The 17158-nt window shown below is 34.4% G+C and overlaps 1 protein-coding gene across 1 annotated transcript; it reads right to left on the bottom strand.

Annotated features, from left to right (window-relative positions):
* Positions 1-12527: 12527 nt before the first annotated feature.
* LOC145089210 (transcription factor TGA4-like) lies at positions 12528-16623 on the bottom strand. The gene is made up of 9 exons (XM_079027693.1): positions 16426-16623; positions 15483-15668; positions 14521-14592; positions 14338-14397; positions 14107-14184; positions 13954-14014; positions 13532-13803; positions 13110-13337; positions 12528-12971 (listed from the first exon to the last, which is right to left on the bottom strand). The coding sequence occupies exons 2-9, from the start codon at positions 15642-15644 to the stop codon at positions 12816-12818; spliced, it is 1089 nt and encodes a 362-aa protein (XP_078883819.1). The 5' UTR covers positions 15645-15668; positions 16426-16623; the 3' UTR covers positions 12528-12815.
* Positions 16624-17158: the final 535 nt, after the last annotated feature.

Genomic DNA, 17158 nt, shown 5'->3' with positions numbered 1-17158 from the left:
CGTTCCTTTGCTTCCTTGACAACTTCTCATTTCTTCTTCTAGCTTTTCTTTTGCCAAAATGAGCTTTCCAAGGCCAAACACACCCAATAATGGAGGGAATACGGGTTTCTAGGGTTTCTGAGGTTAAGGGTGAGCTTAAGGAGGCTAAGGTATGAACCAACATGTTCCTTATATAGTGGCTGACCCTAAATTTAGGGTTTTAGAACTCCGAGAGTACGCTGGGCGTACTTAGCCTTGCACCCGCGTCCATATACGCCTTACGCTGGGCGTAATCCCAGCTTACGCTGGGCGTACTCGTCGAGTCCCCAAGTTTCATTCTTGCCCCTCATTATCCATTTTTCCCACAAGATGACCAAAATATCATTTCTCTTAAATCCCGGGGACTCACAATTAGGTATTCTTAGGAACGGGGCGTTACATATGTTCCTTTGAATGAGTATCTTGCTCTTGGACTTCTTGACAACTGATAGTGCTCAATCTTGTACCTGTTCTTCATACTATGTTGGACTTTCAATTGTAAACTTCGAGTTACAAAACTGATCCTTATTGGAGACTTATACTTCTTCTTAAACAGACTTAACTTAAGAGAAGTTCTTTACTTCGATTATCATCACCGACCGATGGGTCATGTTCTAATGACCTCATGTTGTATGATGCAACGCTTATACTCAGGTCTTTTAGAGTCAAATTCCATAATGGAAGTTTCCTTCCTTCATGTTCTAATGTCATATAATCACATTCTAGTACGTAGCACTTCTAGCTAAGAGCTCTTACCTTAACAATGATCACGATACTTCTATTGATCGCTTCGATTACCTTTCACTTCAATCTTCTGGCTTAAGTCAGATGCTACATCGAACTTGGTTCTCTATACCACGTAACATACGTATCTTAGCCAGACTCGATTTGAAATGACCACTAGGGTCGGTATAACAATCATCTTCTTAGTCATTACCAAAACGATGGTAACGAGATACTTGAACAAAACGAATCAATTACTAACTTCTTGGCAACCTTGTGACTTTCCTTGATCCAAGTGCGAGTCCTGTGCTTCCGGTAGTATAAGCCTTTACTACCTTTCACACCTACTCATACTCGTCCCAAGTATTGTCTCGCAGTTCTCCAAGTTATTATCACATAAACAATTTTAACACATAAAATGTGTCTAAACAATCATATAATTTTCCCTAGACTCTACTAGGACTTCTTCCATGCGTATCTTCAATCATCAATTCTGCTTTAACTCGGTTGGTGATGGAAACACAAGATGATGGGATGACTTCATAGATTATACCAAAAGTTCTTTCTTTCTGCTAATTGAAAGTGTACTTCTCCCGTACTAGACGTATTATTTATTAGAGATACTCTAAAGGTAAGATATTGCTCTTATGATATATTTCGATAGGTATCATTCACTATCGTTAGACTTCTCATTTCCTCCATTTGCTCAGTTCGCTACAATTCGTTATCATGACATTCTATACACCAAAGCAGACGTTCGGTGTATCGAAACAAAAATATAGATAGAGGAAGGTTTACACACGTATTCCTACTTAGTACTCCGAAAAGTTACATGTCAGTTCTAATATCGTAATTAAACGTTGAGAAACCTGAGCACATAAAAATTCCAGAACCGGTCAGCAACATACCATAGAACTGATCAAACTATAACATCATAAAGCATATAAGGCATCATAATTCATTTAGCACATAAAAGCAATTTAGTCATCTTCTCTAAATGAGCTAGGGATCGTGTCTATTCAAGTGTACTACCTAAAATATATTAGACACACTCCTCACGATCATCACTTACCGTTCTAAGTTTAAGTCTAGAAATAAATCCTTATTCCTAGTTCGCTTAAACTAATGCTCTGATACCAACTGTGACATCCCCAAATTCACAGTCCTTTTAAAAATTTTATTTATGCTTATTGAAAATCAGAGTATTCATTTTAAAGAATAATATTGCGGAATCTGTTCCCAAAAAAACATGATAATAATATTATCAAAACATTTCCGAACAAATGTATTTTTGTTTATATTAAAACTTTGGGATGTCATCGTCAATACACAAAACATAAACATAAAACAGATCGTACATCCATTTACGCTAGTGATTTACATCTCCTTTAATCTCGTAGTGTAAAGTAGCTTCATATCGACACATGTGATACAAATAAACTGAGTGGGTCAGGTTGGGAAACTTGGTGAGTACATAGGGTTTTCTACCCACAATAATAAAGTTATTATGTTTCATCATCAAACAATTAACCCAATTACCCATCTCCATTATCTTCTTTATTTCTTAAGGGTCTAACCTAAGAATCATCTATCATTTACTCATTCATTCCTAAGGATTGTCCTAAGGGATAGGCAGGAAGTCCATCGCTGTCAGGGTTTATAAAACAGACACTAAGTCCATAGCTGCCGAGGTTATTTGTTAGGCACTAAGTCCATAGCTGTCGACCTTATTTGTTAGGCACTAAGTTCATAGCTGTCAGGGTTTATCTATTTTATTGACAATATTATTTTAGGGATTTCACCCACAATACATGTCAATGGGTTTTTAGAGTACGTATGATGAAGATATCGTTCATAACACCTACAGGTTGCGAGCCTGCTAGTGTTCCACTGGACTGTCTAGAATGGTCTGCGGTTGTCATCTATACTCTGCTAGATGTTTTGGTCATCGCTTCTCATCATCTTCCACCTCTCATCATCTATATCATCTTTCATCTCTCATCATTCATATCATCTTTCATCTCACATCTCATCTCTAATCTACCCATCTTTACCCATCATAATTATAGGAATAAAATACGTATATAGTTTAAATCGAATAAAACATGTATATTTTGTTCATCCAACATAAATGTCAAGAACACAGATAATATGCAAACATAGCATGTAATTTATATTAAATACTTCATATCTATGTGTAAGATGAAAGTAACTATGCACCCACTTATTAAAGTGATGATTCCAAACTCGGGCAGTGCTTCACTTCTAACGATTCTATTTTCCTTCGATGAAACCTAACATTATTATAGCTAAGTTTTAGTCTAATATTTATTGCGACTAATTATTAGTCTAGATTCATCATTAACTCAAAGTCTACTTTCATGATCTATCAAGTAAGGAACAACTAGGTAGGACCATATCGGAGGTAGGGTCCATTTGGTATATGAAGTATACTGTTTGGAAATCCCACTTTAAACACCTCACTAAATCACAACCTATACATCATCCCCATAAGTAGATCAATCAGTATAACTACATCGAATCACTGATAAATCTTGTTTATAGGTTCGTAATAACGATAATGAACTTAAACATAAGTTATACTTAAAGTACGGTAATCATAACTCAACTTACAAGGGGTTTAGCGAGGAACCGGGCTCTACAGGGCAGAACTTCCAAGCTGAAAGCTCTTCTTCTCGGCGCATTCTAGCGCTCTAGAGCTTCCCTCTAGCAATTAGGAGTTACTAGGGCTTTGGGAGAGGTTTAGAGAGAAGTTAGAGGGAGAGAGAGAAGGGTTATGGTGTGAGGAAAATGGGGTGCTCTCGCATCCTATTTATTGGTTGGAAAATGGCCAAAATCTTCGAGTTTGATCCTTGAACTTTTCGAGTTTGTGCCACATGTCACCATCTGGTGGCAAGGTGTGGGAAGAATGCAATGGTCCAGATTAAGCCACGTCACCCCTTTCGCAGCAACACCCTTCCGACTTTTAAATTCTTTAACTTTTGCATACGAGCTCCGTTTTTGATGTTATTTATATCCACGCGTAGGTATTGACAAGACGTACAACTCTCCTTTTGACTCCATCGGCTAACTCTTGACCGATTTTAAATTTAACGGTATGGGAAGATTACACTGTTAACAACCGTGTAAAATTTATAACTTCTACATACGGACTCCGTTTTCGACTGTCTTTTTATAATTGAGCTCCTATTAATGAGATATTCAAATCTAAATTAGGTTGTGTCGGATAAAAATCGATCGATCTAATATTCGAATTCTGGGCTGAGCATTGCTATGTAAAATCTTAGAAAAATCATAACTTCCTCATACGAAGTCAGATTTGGACGTTCATTTTATGCATGTTTTCGGTTTAACATACACTATGATTTTTTTTTAGATCACTAAGGCTAAAAAGTAATTTATCAAAAAATCACTTTTTACGTTACACGGTGTCATGCTGGTTTTCCCGTAAAACTTCGACGGGTCATAACTTCTTCGTTAGAACTCGGATTTCGACGTTCTTTATATGTACAGAACCCTTGTGACATATACTATAACTTGGTTAAGATTATTTACTCTAAATAATCTACCATTAAAAATTCATTTTTGATGCTTATTGTCATTAAATTGACTAGCTCGAATATATGGGTGTTACAGTTTCCCCTAAATACCACATACTGCACATAACAAACATATAATGGGCCACACACGATTAGTGCACCCTAATTCACATAACGGGCCCCGCCTGCTGAGTATAACGGGCCTCGCCCTAACTCGCATAACGAGCCCGCCCCCACTGAGTATAATGGGCCTCGCCCTAACTCTCACAATGAGCCCCACCCAACATACAAACATACAAATAAAACAAGTAATGGCATACAGATTATTGGGCCCCGTCCACTAAGCATACATACACATGTAAGAGTCACACGGACATCTAGCACCCTAGCATAACAAACCATGGGTTGATATTAGTGTCTTCGGACCGCTAAACACAGTGAGGAAGACTCACCTCAGACTGCTGAATCTCACAGATAAGTCTCTAGTTGCTGGCCCGATAATCCTCGTGCTATCATCATAAATAACATCCAATTAATAACTAGGTTCCAATCCATAATCACCGGTCTAAATAATGGTTAAAAGACCATTTTACCCTTTACCTAGCATGGTCCAAGACCAAGGCCTAAACCAACTACACTAAAAGGCCCAAACCAACTACACTAAAAGGCCCAATTCCAAAATGCTCACCCAAAGCCCAGTTATGGCCTAATTTTCCAAATTGGGCCCAAGTCCCTTTTTGGGCCTTCATCCAAGAGAACCCAAAATAAAACATCAGCCTAAATTAACCTAATGGCCCAACAAGGCACTATTCACCTAAAGTCCAAACATGGACCAAAGCCAAGAAGCCTAAACTTATGAAGCCCATTTGCTGAGTATGTTGGGTGTACTCAGTTCGTACGCTTAGTGTACACGCTCTGGGGCTAGTACACGCAATGTACCAGCTTATACATCCAACGTACTACCCAGTTGGCCACCCACATGGAAAATCTCTTAATCCATTCAACCCCTACTCTATACTCTCAGATCTGGTCCCAAAAGATAATTTATCACGTAAAGTTAGCAACTTTACGTGCATGCATGGCTTAATGAGGCTCTAGAGCTCAAAAGAGCTTAACACATGCATGAGTCCATAAACACCATAAAGTTTGCATATTTATGTTTAAGGAACCCTTAATATGTCCAGATCTAAAAGGTTAAACTCCAGAAACAGCCTTAGCTCACAAGGACTAACCAAAAGGGACCAAAATGACCATAAACAAGCCTAAAAGAAGATCTACGCAATGATTTCTCAATCTATGAACTTTATACCTCAAAAGCCACGAAATAGAGAAGCTAAAGCTGGATCACTAAGCTCTTCTCCAAAGGATGAGTCTTCAATCTTCTCCTTCCTCTTTAAGATGCACAAAACACACCAAAAATGCTTCACAAGAGCTCAAAAGCACCATACAAAGGCTAAGGGACGAAATTAGGGTTTGAGGATATGGAGGTTGTTCTAAAATGTCCAGGAGGTGGGTTAATGATGCTTAAATAGGGCATAAACCCTAAAAATTAGGGTTTGTCCCTGGCCAACGTACGCCTAACGCACGTGGTCGATGCCCACGATCATATTTCAGCTAGTACGCCAGGCGTACTCATAGAGTACGCCCCGTGTACTAGCCAAAAGGACCAAATTGCCAACTTTTTAAAATAGAGATTAAATGTGATACTTACCAACTTCAAGTGTTACAATTCTACCCCATTTGAATCAAACTTCATCCTCGAAGTCTGCTGCTCCGAACAACTCCAGATAGTGTTCCCTTATCTCATATTCCGGCTCCCAAGTCCACTCTGAACCCTTGCGATGTTGTCATTCCAAGTCCACTCTGAATCCTTTGCGATGTTGCCATTGGACTTTCACCAACTCAACAACCTTGTTCCTTAAGGCTTTTGTTTTCAGGTCAAAAATCGCCATCGGTCTCTCAATATATTTCAGGCGGTCGTCTACCTAAATATCCTCTAACGGTACCACTGCGAAATCATGCACTAATGTTGACTTAGACCATTGAATTTTTGACCAAATTGACTTTTGGTCAAATTGCTAGTCTTAGAGTGTGGACTAAGGTTTGACCTTGGGTATTATAACACTGATTTCTAAAATTTTCGAGCGATGGTTGTTTGATTGCAAGTGTGAGGCGAGTCTTCTCATTATACTATGTAGGATGCTAGATTGTCTTTGTGACTCTTGCATGAAAGATTGTGGTTGGATCATAGCACTTTTATGAAAGGCTGTGGTTGGATCACAACACTTGTATGGTAGACCATGGTTGGATCATGGCAGAAAAGACTACAATTGGGTTTTAGCAATGGAAGTGATTGTAAGACTATGGTTGGATCATAACATTCTGATGGATTGAAATACACCCCTAAACTTAGTTGGGCTAGGCCCACTAATATGTATGGTATGTGGTATTTTAGGTAACTCCCTAAGCTTTGTGCTTACGGTTTATGTTTTAAATGTTTTCAGGTACTTTTGGTTCCAAAGGGAAGGGTCCGACTTGATCATACTGCATCCCTTGGAGATTTATTTTGCATTAATTGTTATGATTTTAGGCTAATGTTTTGAGAATACTTTTACCCTGCTTGTCTTTTGAAACAAACGAATGAATGTTTTTGGTTGATCTAAAATGAATTTTTTACTTAGTATTTTTGTGATGTTATACATGTGCATTAACAAAAACACTTGTTATAAAACAAATACAAAACCATGGGGTGGAATTTTACCATAAAATAACAATAGTTAAGTTAATTACCAAACAAAGCTAGTTCGATTTATAATTTCTAAAAGAGTCCATTTCTAGAGCCAATACTTCTAAGTTCTTACTTTTTGATTCCTAAGATACATGGGACTTAAAAATAGTGACCGTAAGAATGGAAATCTCATGAGCTACATGAGTTTAAACTCATCAAATAATCAAACATTTGAAATGATCTTTTATTTAACTTATACTTTGTATTTTCCAAAATACTTGATAAAACTTTAACTTATTTCAAACTTTATGCAATGTGATATGATTACAAAGCATGTTTAAACTTTCAGTATAAATTATACACAAATCAAACTTCATACAAAAATATAAATTACATAATGCATAATCATACACATCTCAGTAAAACTACGTCCCAAACAAACTTCATGTAAAATAAACAAAATTTATTGCATGAGGTTAAATTGAATACAACCAAAGAAAACTTACAGGTTCTCCCATATCTTTTAGTGTATAAAAATACGAGCCTCTAGACTCAACAATATAGTAACAAGTGATAAGATTTAACGTGACTCAAGTGTAACACACATATATTCGGGCTAATCAATTAAAATAGAATAGGCAATAAAAATGACATTTTTATAGAATATTATTTAGGATAAATAATCTTAACCAATTTATAGTATATGTGACAAGGATTCCGTACATATAAAGAATGCTAAAATCCAACTTCGTACGAAGAAGTTATGCTTCTTCGAAGTTTCACGATTAAACCGGCACGACTCTGCGTATCGTAAAAAGTGAATTTTTGATAAATCACATTTTAACCTAAGAGATCGAAACGAATTTGTAGTAGTCGTTAAACCAAGAGCGTGCAAATAGAGAGCATCCAAATCTGACTTCATAATAGGAAGTTATGATTTTTCGAAGTTCTAATGTAGTAGTGCGGGCACAAAAATCGAAATTAAAAACGATTGATTGTTAGGAAAAACAATCTAAACGAGAGTTGAAGATCTCATTAATAAGAGTTCATTGATATAAATAACATCGAGAATGGAGTTTTTGTATAGGAGTTATGCTTTCTGTAGCGATCTCTAACAACCTAAGTCTATCAAAAATATAAATTTTTGATAGAGTGAGAATTATCTATTGAGGTCTAAAGCAAAGTTGTAGATCTCACTGAGAGATTTCTAGGGATATAAATAACATCAAAAACGATGCTCGTATGAGCCATTTCAAGAATATGAAAAAAAAATCGTGTGCGCGAAGTGCGCCACACGTGTTGATGAGGTGGTACCACGAGAGGGTGCCATGTGGCATGGTCGGCTGCCCACTTCTGCAAGGGTTAAGGTGACATGGCACCACATGATTTGGACATGTGGCACCATAATAAGGCGACACATGGCTAAGTTCTAGAAGAAATGACGTGGAGCAATTAGGCAGCGACATGTGGCACCAGGAAAATGAGGACATACCAGCATTGTGCGCGGCGCACCTCCTTCCTTTTCCTATATATAGTTGTGAAAACATGCTCATTTTCCCTCACAACTCACCCATAAACTCTCTGGAGATATTCCTTTATTGAGTTTGATTTCTTAAGATAACTAGAGTATTTTAGCTAAATTTTGGAGTGGCTAAGAAGAGTTCGGGTCAAGATTTTTTCCGCACGTTTTCCAGGTTTCCGCTAAAACATCTATAAGTTAAGCTACACTCTTTTGTATTCAGTGTAACTTATATTTATAATTATAAGTCGTTATTATGAACCTATAAATAAGATTTATCAGTGGTTCCAAGTCATAATACTTATTGATCTACTTACGAGAGAGATGTCTAGAATGGTCATGTTAGCTTGGTTGTTGGATTTTAGAAAGGCTACACGCTGAAATGATCATGCATCCCAACTGTCGTGCCTAGCTGATCCTTACTTTATAGATCTTGATGTAGACATTAGGATTAGTAGGAATCTAGAATATAATTATCATAGTCATTAGGATTACGAAACTAAACTAAGGCTTAGTACTTTATGCGTCTAGGTCTTTTGAAATTACGAAGCGAAGCGTTGCCAAAATCGTCAGGTGTCCACTTTTATCAAGTGAGTGCATAGTTACTTTCATCTTACATATAGATATGAAGTATCTAGATAATTTCATGCTTTATGTGCTTATTATCTGTGTCGAAAATGTTATGTGTTAGATAAAATAATATGAGATGAGATTTAAATTGATTTAATCATATAAGTATTATAAACTTATAAATATGTATTGGGTAGTGATAGGGGATGGTAGATAGGAAACGATAGATAAGTGATTGTAGATAGGTAATGATCAATAGGAGATGACTAGGAGATACTCTGACCTTGAATTACGATGTTGAGATGTAGTCATCTACCATAGTATAGATGGCGACCAATGACTAATCTAAAAAGGTCACGTGGAAACACCGACAGACCCATAACCTGTAGGTGATGAATTAGGAGTTTAGGGGGAGTAATCCCTAAAACAGTACTATTTATGCGATGTAGGCGATGATCCTTAGGAAAAGTCCTTACAAACAAACATACAAGGAAATGCGATGTAGGCGATGATATGTAAAGGCAATGTAGGCGATGATACGTAAAGGCGATGTAGGTGATAACCCCTAGGATAATTCCTTAGAAAGGAATAAATAAAAAAACAGGGATCGGTAATTCGGTTAATTGTTTGACATGAAATATGTGAATAAAAAATTAACTATATTATTGTGGGTTAAAAACCTTATGTATCTCACTAGATTTTCCAACCTTAGAGATTAAAAGGGACGTAGAGCATTAGTATAAACTAATGTAAGGTCTGTTTAAGCTTATGTTTTGTATAAATTAATACATCCCAAGTTTTGAAAAGATATCAATATCGCACGTTTCTTCTGAAATGTTTAATGTTAATATTATCTCACATTGAAATAATATTTTTAAGACCAATTTCGTAATAAAAGAAATACTCTCTTTTAAAATAAGCATAAATAAAAATTTTAAAATAACTATAAATTTATGGATGTCACATCAACCGTCACGTAAGAAAAACAATAACTCAAACATAATTGTAATTATACTAATTAAAGCCTTACGGGTTTCCGCATACATTGCTCAATATAGAAATACGGTCTTTAGGTCATAGATCTATAGAAAAAACCATATGATTTACCCTCCATCTTACTAACCGAAGGAAGACGAAAAAAATCACATTCCTAATGACATCTTGGCTAGACATATACTTCATGAGGGGAGGTACCATCTAATATAGTCTTCTAATTAACTCGTCTATACAATTGAAAATTATAAATGCATTCATAACATAAAACTCAACGCTCAAATCACAAACAAATGACCAAACTCAATTGACTAACTGAATTTTATTGAATAATGATACGAAACAATTGTTATAGAATTTCCTATGAAACAGTTGCTACATAAAATTTTCTATGAAATTTACTAAGATGCTATAATTACGTAGCCAAAATTTTGCTAAAAGAAATATAGCTACAGAGTCTTATTAACAAATTGTGTAAAAAAATAATAGTTATTCAGATTTAGCTATAAAATTTCAATTTTTACAACATAATTTTTCGTAGCAAAATCAAAGTCAAAATTTTCTTATAGTGGAAATCGGTTTAGAATCGATTAATCACATTCGTAGCACGACTATACTTTGTGACATGATGTATTTGAGTTTTGTATCTTCTATTCTATTTTAATTCAATTCCTTATTTAACAAATATATATATATATATATATATATATATATATATATATATATATATATATATATATATATATATATATATATATATATATATATATATAAAAGTAAATTACATGAATCGTCCATTATTTAGGTACTAAAAAACACGTTTAGTCCATATTTTTCAAAATTAACTCGGATTGTCCCTGTGTTTCCATTTCCTTGCATGGTTAGTCTCTATCGCCGTTAGCCGTTAGTGGTTTCCGTTTAAATGCCCCAAAAACATGTTTAGTCCCTCGCTTCTTTTAAATTTATCATTTTAGTCCCTCGTTTCTTTTTAAAAGACTATATTGCCATTTTTTATATTTTTTATTTATTTGTAACTTATCAATTAAATTAGATTAATTATAAATATTAAAAACTTACATCATTTTCATCTCTCTCTATATCTCTCTCATCTTCTCTTTATTCCCTATCTTCTTTCTCAATTCGGGCAACTATCACCTAATAATCATCGACAACCATCTCTTTTCACCGTAGACACCTTCACCAACCACCACCTGTCAACACCAAATTTGATACTATAACCAAAATTTAAAAGTCAAACCCAAATTTGATGCTAGAACCAGAATCTAGTACCTATAATCAACAGCAAACCCTAATCTAAAGCCTCTAATCAACACTGATTTTCGAGATGAAGTCTCAAAACCTAAAATCAGTCATGAAATCCCTATATCGATGCAAAATCCAGAGGGACTGGGATGTAGAATCGAAACCCTAGATTTGTGTCCTATCTTCTTTCTCAGCTTTTGCAACAACTTTTTATCACCATCAGAGAAGAAAGAAGAGTTGTCGAAATTTAGATATGCGAATGAAGTATAGATATGAAATCTAGATATAAAAGGGATGTTGATAGCATGCCCTAAATCACATATTTCTCCATTGTTGTCCTTCAATAATGTACATATATCAATCCTTTCGTAACAAAGTTCATCCAGATCCACTCAAACCCGCACCAATGGCGCACCAGGGCTTCCGCTAGTTAGTTATTATATACTACCTCTGTGCGGATTTGATAGTCAAAGTTTTGACTTTTGAAATCTTTTTTCTTCAATTTGACCTTAAATATTTTTATTTTTTGATAGATAATACTTGATGGAAAATATATGAATGGATTGTATTTTAAATGTTTTTCATTGTTATATGTTTTATCAAGTAATATATAACACAAATAAAAATATTTACGGTCAAAATTGAAGAAAAAAAACTTTAAAAGTCAAAAATGGACTATCAATTTGGGACGGAGGGAGTAACACATTTGGTGGTATTTTTACATGTTTTATATATTTATTAAATATAATGGTTTGGTTCGGTTTTTTATGGGGCAATTTTAAAATAAAACCAAAACTGAACCATTTGTATTTGGTTAATAGAAATCAGAAACCAAACCATCATTTTTAGTAATGGTTCGATTAAATTGGCTACTGTTCGATCTTTCGGTTTTATATGTTCACCCCTAAAAAAGTTAGAGACTTATTTGATAAATGTGTCTTTATATTGATTGTGATAATTAACCTTGTATAGTTTTAAACAATTTAATTTGTTTTGAATATTTTTTATATATGCTTCAAAATTAAATATGTTTTAATAGCATAAGAGTAAATTTTATGCTTTCAAGAGTTCTAGAATGCATGCAACCCTTTTTAAATTCGAAAATATGATGTGGACAATATCATAATATTAGACTTAGAAATCCAAAACAACCTAGGAAAACTCAGCCTCTTGCATATATGCACAACATCATGTTTTATATCTACATTCTCAAGCAACCATAAAAACATATATGCTTTTGGACAATATAAATCGGTAAAATGAGTATTGTATCCGATCACATAAATCATATATACTTGTAATATCGGAAACCTTTGTGAAAGGCAATCTCAAAGCTAGCTCAAAGCTTCTTCGATGACTTGGTGGCGATAGTGAGGTTTGTTGTAGCTCAAAGTCTCACGAAGACTGGTTCACCAAATTAAATGAAGTGATTCTAGTACTTTTAGCTGGTGGGCTCACGAAAACGGGCTGACCAAAGGGAATTTAATGCACGGAGACGTTGAAAGTACTCCCCTAATGCGAGCAACCCTCTTGCAGCTTGATGTGCGGTTAAGATTCGAGACATTTGTTGCAACACTTGTTGACGTAGGTGATCCGCCTGCATGCATGCGATTGCTTTCATTGTGAGCGGAGCACAAATTAAAAGTTGTAACTACTTTTAGTATTTGATGACTTTAAAAGTCTCATATGAGTTGAATGTAACGTCCAATTAAGGTAGCATTATTTAATTAATTACCTGGTTCAAGAAATTCTCGATTCCTTCAAGCCTCTCCATTGCTAAAGTCATTTGTGCATTGTAACTTCCAACTCCAGTTATGTCGATAGTGATACCCTGAGCAAGGTTCTGTTGAAGCTTTTCCATTCCTAGACTCAATGCATCCTCGGCTTGTTTACAAGAGTGTTTCAGAGTCGAGACGCTCATCAGTTGAGCATTCGATAAAGGCTCAAGTTGTGGCATTAGTATCTACATACCCATACATGACAAAAGAACAAAAAACAATGTGTCATAATTAATAATCGCTAGCTGTATATTATTTTCCATGCTATAATATAAGCTACAAAAGGGTATTTTTGGACCTCTATATATATACGTCCAATTCAAAAGTGAATTGTGATTTTTTTTGGGTAGAAACGAGTAATTAATTAACAAGGTCTTACGTATAGGAGCTCTGATGGTCGTGGACCTCCAAGCCACTGAAAGAACCTTTCGAGGGGCGTTCTCCACAACCCATTCATCGTATAAAACACATCAGCTTTTGCAGCATTAGCTTTCAATTGGAAAAGCTCATAGTAGTGGTTCAAGCCACTGTCTACGAATATACGAAGCTCTAATTCGCTTACATGACTTTGCAACACGTCTTTAAGTTCATTGTCCTTTTTTTGTTGCTCGGCAACCCACAAATCATATGCCATCTCAAATGCAGCGATACCTACATACCAATTACAATTAATTACTAGTCCGGCCAGATTAATTATATAAAACCTTATAATTTTACTTGGATTAATTAATTTAATAGACGATCCATTATATATATTAATGGATTGCACGTACTCATGTACAACATAATTAAGTCATGTACCTGGATTGACATTATTAGGTAACAGACCATTGCTTGTATTCAGTAAACCACCGTACACACGCTGCAATCAATGAAACAACCACCAAGAGTTAGAGTTGATGACCAAAAGATTATAAAGAAGCGAAAGCCTTTTGATGTGAAATTTTGGTTCACCTGCTGTCGAGCTCTCTCGAGCTCCTGCTCCAACTGTGCCAACTTTAAACGACCAGTTTCCAATTGTTGAACGTAGGCCTATGGAGACAATGTAGAAACTATATATGAATATTTGGCTAACTCCACGATAGTTTCTAATAAAAATTTGCGTTTCCAAGAACAAAAAATACAAGTGGAAGATCCAAATTAATGTATCATCACACTCAAAGTGAATGTCATGGACAAATTAACCTTTTTCCTCAAACGGCTTTTACGTGCAGCTTCACGGTTTTGCGCTAGCCTTCTTTGCAACTGTACGTAGTTAGATCGTAAGTGTATATATATATATATATATATATATATATATATATATATAGCTTATGTACACACACAGATATAACAATAACAAGAGGAGAAAATGAAGGAATGTATCACCTTATCAGACATGTTTTTGGCTGCTTCATTATCGGATGAAGGTCCTATGGACTCCTGCGAAATGTAATCCGTCTAAAAGTATCGAAACTATATATGTTAGAATGGAGATGTATATGGTATAACATGGTCCTTATATTTGTATACAAATACTAGAGTAAACTGCAAAATCAGCGATCCAAAATATGCACTTTTGTAATTTTGGTTTTGGAAAACTTGAAAAAGACTCTTTTACCCTATTAATTTTACAATGTTGGTAAAGAGTCAAAGGATTTATCGGCATGCTTAGAGTGTGTGTTGGGGGGGAGGGGTATAGTGGAGGGTGGGTTAATTATTCAAATAAAAGAAATGTTAAAGTTAATATGTAAAAAAAAAAAAAGTTAAAAAGGGAAAACAAATATTTAATATTTAATGGACCAAAGTTAAAAAGATTTTGAAGTTATCCATAACTTTTTGCAAGCTAACATAAACCACTTGGGGAGTTTAATTACTAATATTATGATTCATTCACTGAACAGTATTAATTATTAATTAAAACAGAGTTCTTCCAAATTAACATCCAAACGACACATATGTTTATCTAATAAGCCAGATGTGTTCAAATTGGAATCTTCTTTTTAAACATTATTTATGTAGATCTAGTACCTTAAATAATGGTATAGACATATATATGTACAATAACATATAAGTTGTCTTATTCCATGAAAATGTTTTGTTTAATAAAGAGTTTTTCCCAAACACACATTTCATCCATATATATATATATATATATATATATATATATATATATATATATATATATATATATATATATATATATATATATATATATATATATATGTATATATATATATATATATATATATATATATATATATATATATATATATATATATATATATATATATATATATATATATATATATATATAACTTGTAGGCTAAGCATAAAGAGATAAAGTCCACCTTGTTGGGTAGCCTGTTGATCATAGAGGAGGAGGCGGTGTTTGGGGTTACAATATCGCATCCAAAATTAGTCGTGTCGTCGTCCCACATTCCGATATGGTGAAGTGGCTCGAATATGCCCATCCTTCTCGAAGTAGCAAATTGCGTGGATGTGGATGCCATTTTTCTACGTCAGTAAATAAAGCCCTAAATATATAGGAATTAAGATTACGAATGAGAAAATCATCAATTCTTGAGTATACTCAACTCGATCAAAACACCAATATTTATAAACTTCAAAATTAACATGAACAAAGTCGAACATAGACTTTCAGGAACAGAAGATGAACACTTTTTTATTCCTATTTCCATTCTTGATTATTGAAGTTCAAGTATTTATTTTTCTCAAATTCAAAGTTAACAAAATGATTATTTTTTATAGTTTTTTTTTTAAAATAAAAATAAATCAACAAACAATTTTTTTTCAAGAGAAATATGTTTTTTTATTAGTTTCGAAGATCAGTGATTGCTTATTTGTGACTGTAGAAGTCAAAAAGTTGATTCATATACGAAGGTGTCTAGCAAACAAATTAGGATTTCAATTTTGAAGAATAATCATTGCATCACAACTCATGATACTACCAACAACTGCCCACTGCGTTAAGAAAAAACACATCATATATTGAATTCAACATATCACATACACACATAGTAATAAAAAGTCAGCTTATAAAGCCAGAAGACTTAGTTTAAAACAAGAAATTAAACACACAGTTTCACACACAAAACCCTTAGATATTTATGCGAAAAACACATAGATTACATCGAAAGCAGACTTATATATCACAAGAAACTGATTGATAGAAAAGAAAACGACGAGAGAGAGAGAGAGAGAGAGAGAGAGAGAGAGAGAGAGAGAGAGAGAGAGAGAGAGAGAGAGAGAGAGAGAGAGAGAGAGGCCAACCTGTTCATGAACTGCTGAATGCTGAAGGACAATCTTCCAAAACCAAAAAGATACAATTTTTGGGGGGTTTTATAAACAAGAAATTAAACCCACCAAAGCAAGTAATAAAAGTAAAGCGGGTTTGGGTAAAAGGCATCAAATCATATGATTTTAAGAGAAAAAGGAAGATCATCATGGGTTCAAAAGCAAGAAGACACCCCCAGTTGGCCAAGAAACAGACAACATAAATAAATCGACAAATTAAGCACTAAACTTATAATCAAAATAATAATGGTATTTGAATTACAATAAGTAAAAGGTTAAGCTTTGTGGAATCACAAATACAAAACAGTTAACATCATCGTACAATAATAAAATCGCTTTGTAATTATTAAAGCAATAATACTTTTGGAAAAATAACCGTTGATTAGATAGTATTAATTACCAAAGGAATTCTACCATATATTATTGGGATCGGCTAAAATGACATCCTTATTAGATTTTTTTTTTTTGGAAACAGTAAATTTATTAAAAAAGCGACCAACCTACTAGCCAGAAACTAGCAAGAAGACGCAGTCTAACAAAAGTAAAAAGAAAGAAATAACAAAAAATGAGTAGACCTGGAAATGAGGCGGGTTTTGAGCGAATCGACCTTGATACAATTTCGTTTAACAAATTTCAAAATCCAATCTAAACCTCATTCGTAACCCGCGGGGTTTTGAATAATCAAACTCGTATCTTTATCCACCGAATC

Source organism: Lactuca serriola, chromosome 1 (assembly GCF_051521515.1).
Source record: "Lactuca serriola cultivar US96UC23 chromosome 1, Lser_US96UC23_V15, whole genome shotgun sequence".
Classification (NCBI taxonomy): Eukaryota; Viridiplantae; Streptophyta; class Magnoliopsida; order Asterales; family Asteraceae; genus Lactuca; species Lactuca serriola.
The sequence above is the reverse complement of the archived record's forward strand: the minus strand, read 5'-3'. Positions and strand labels throughout refer to the sequence as shown.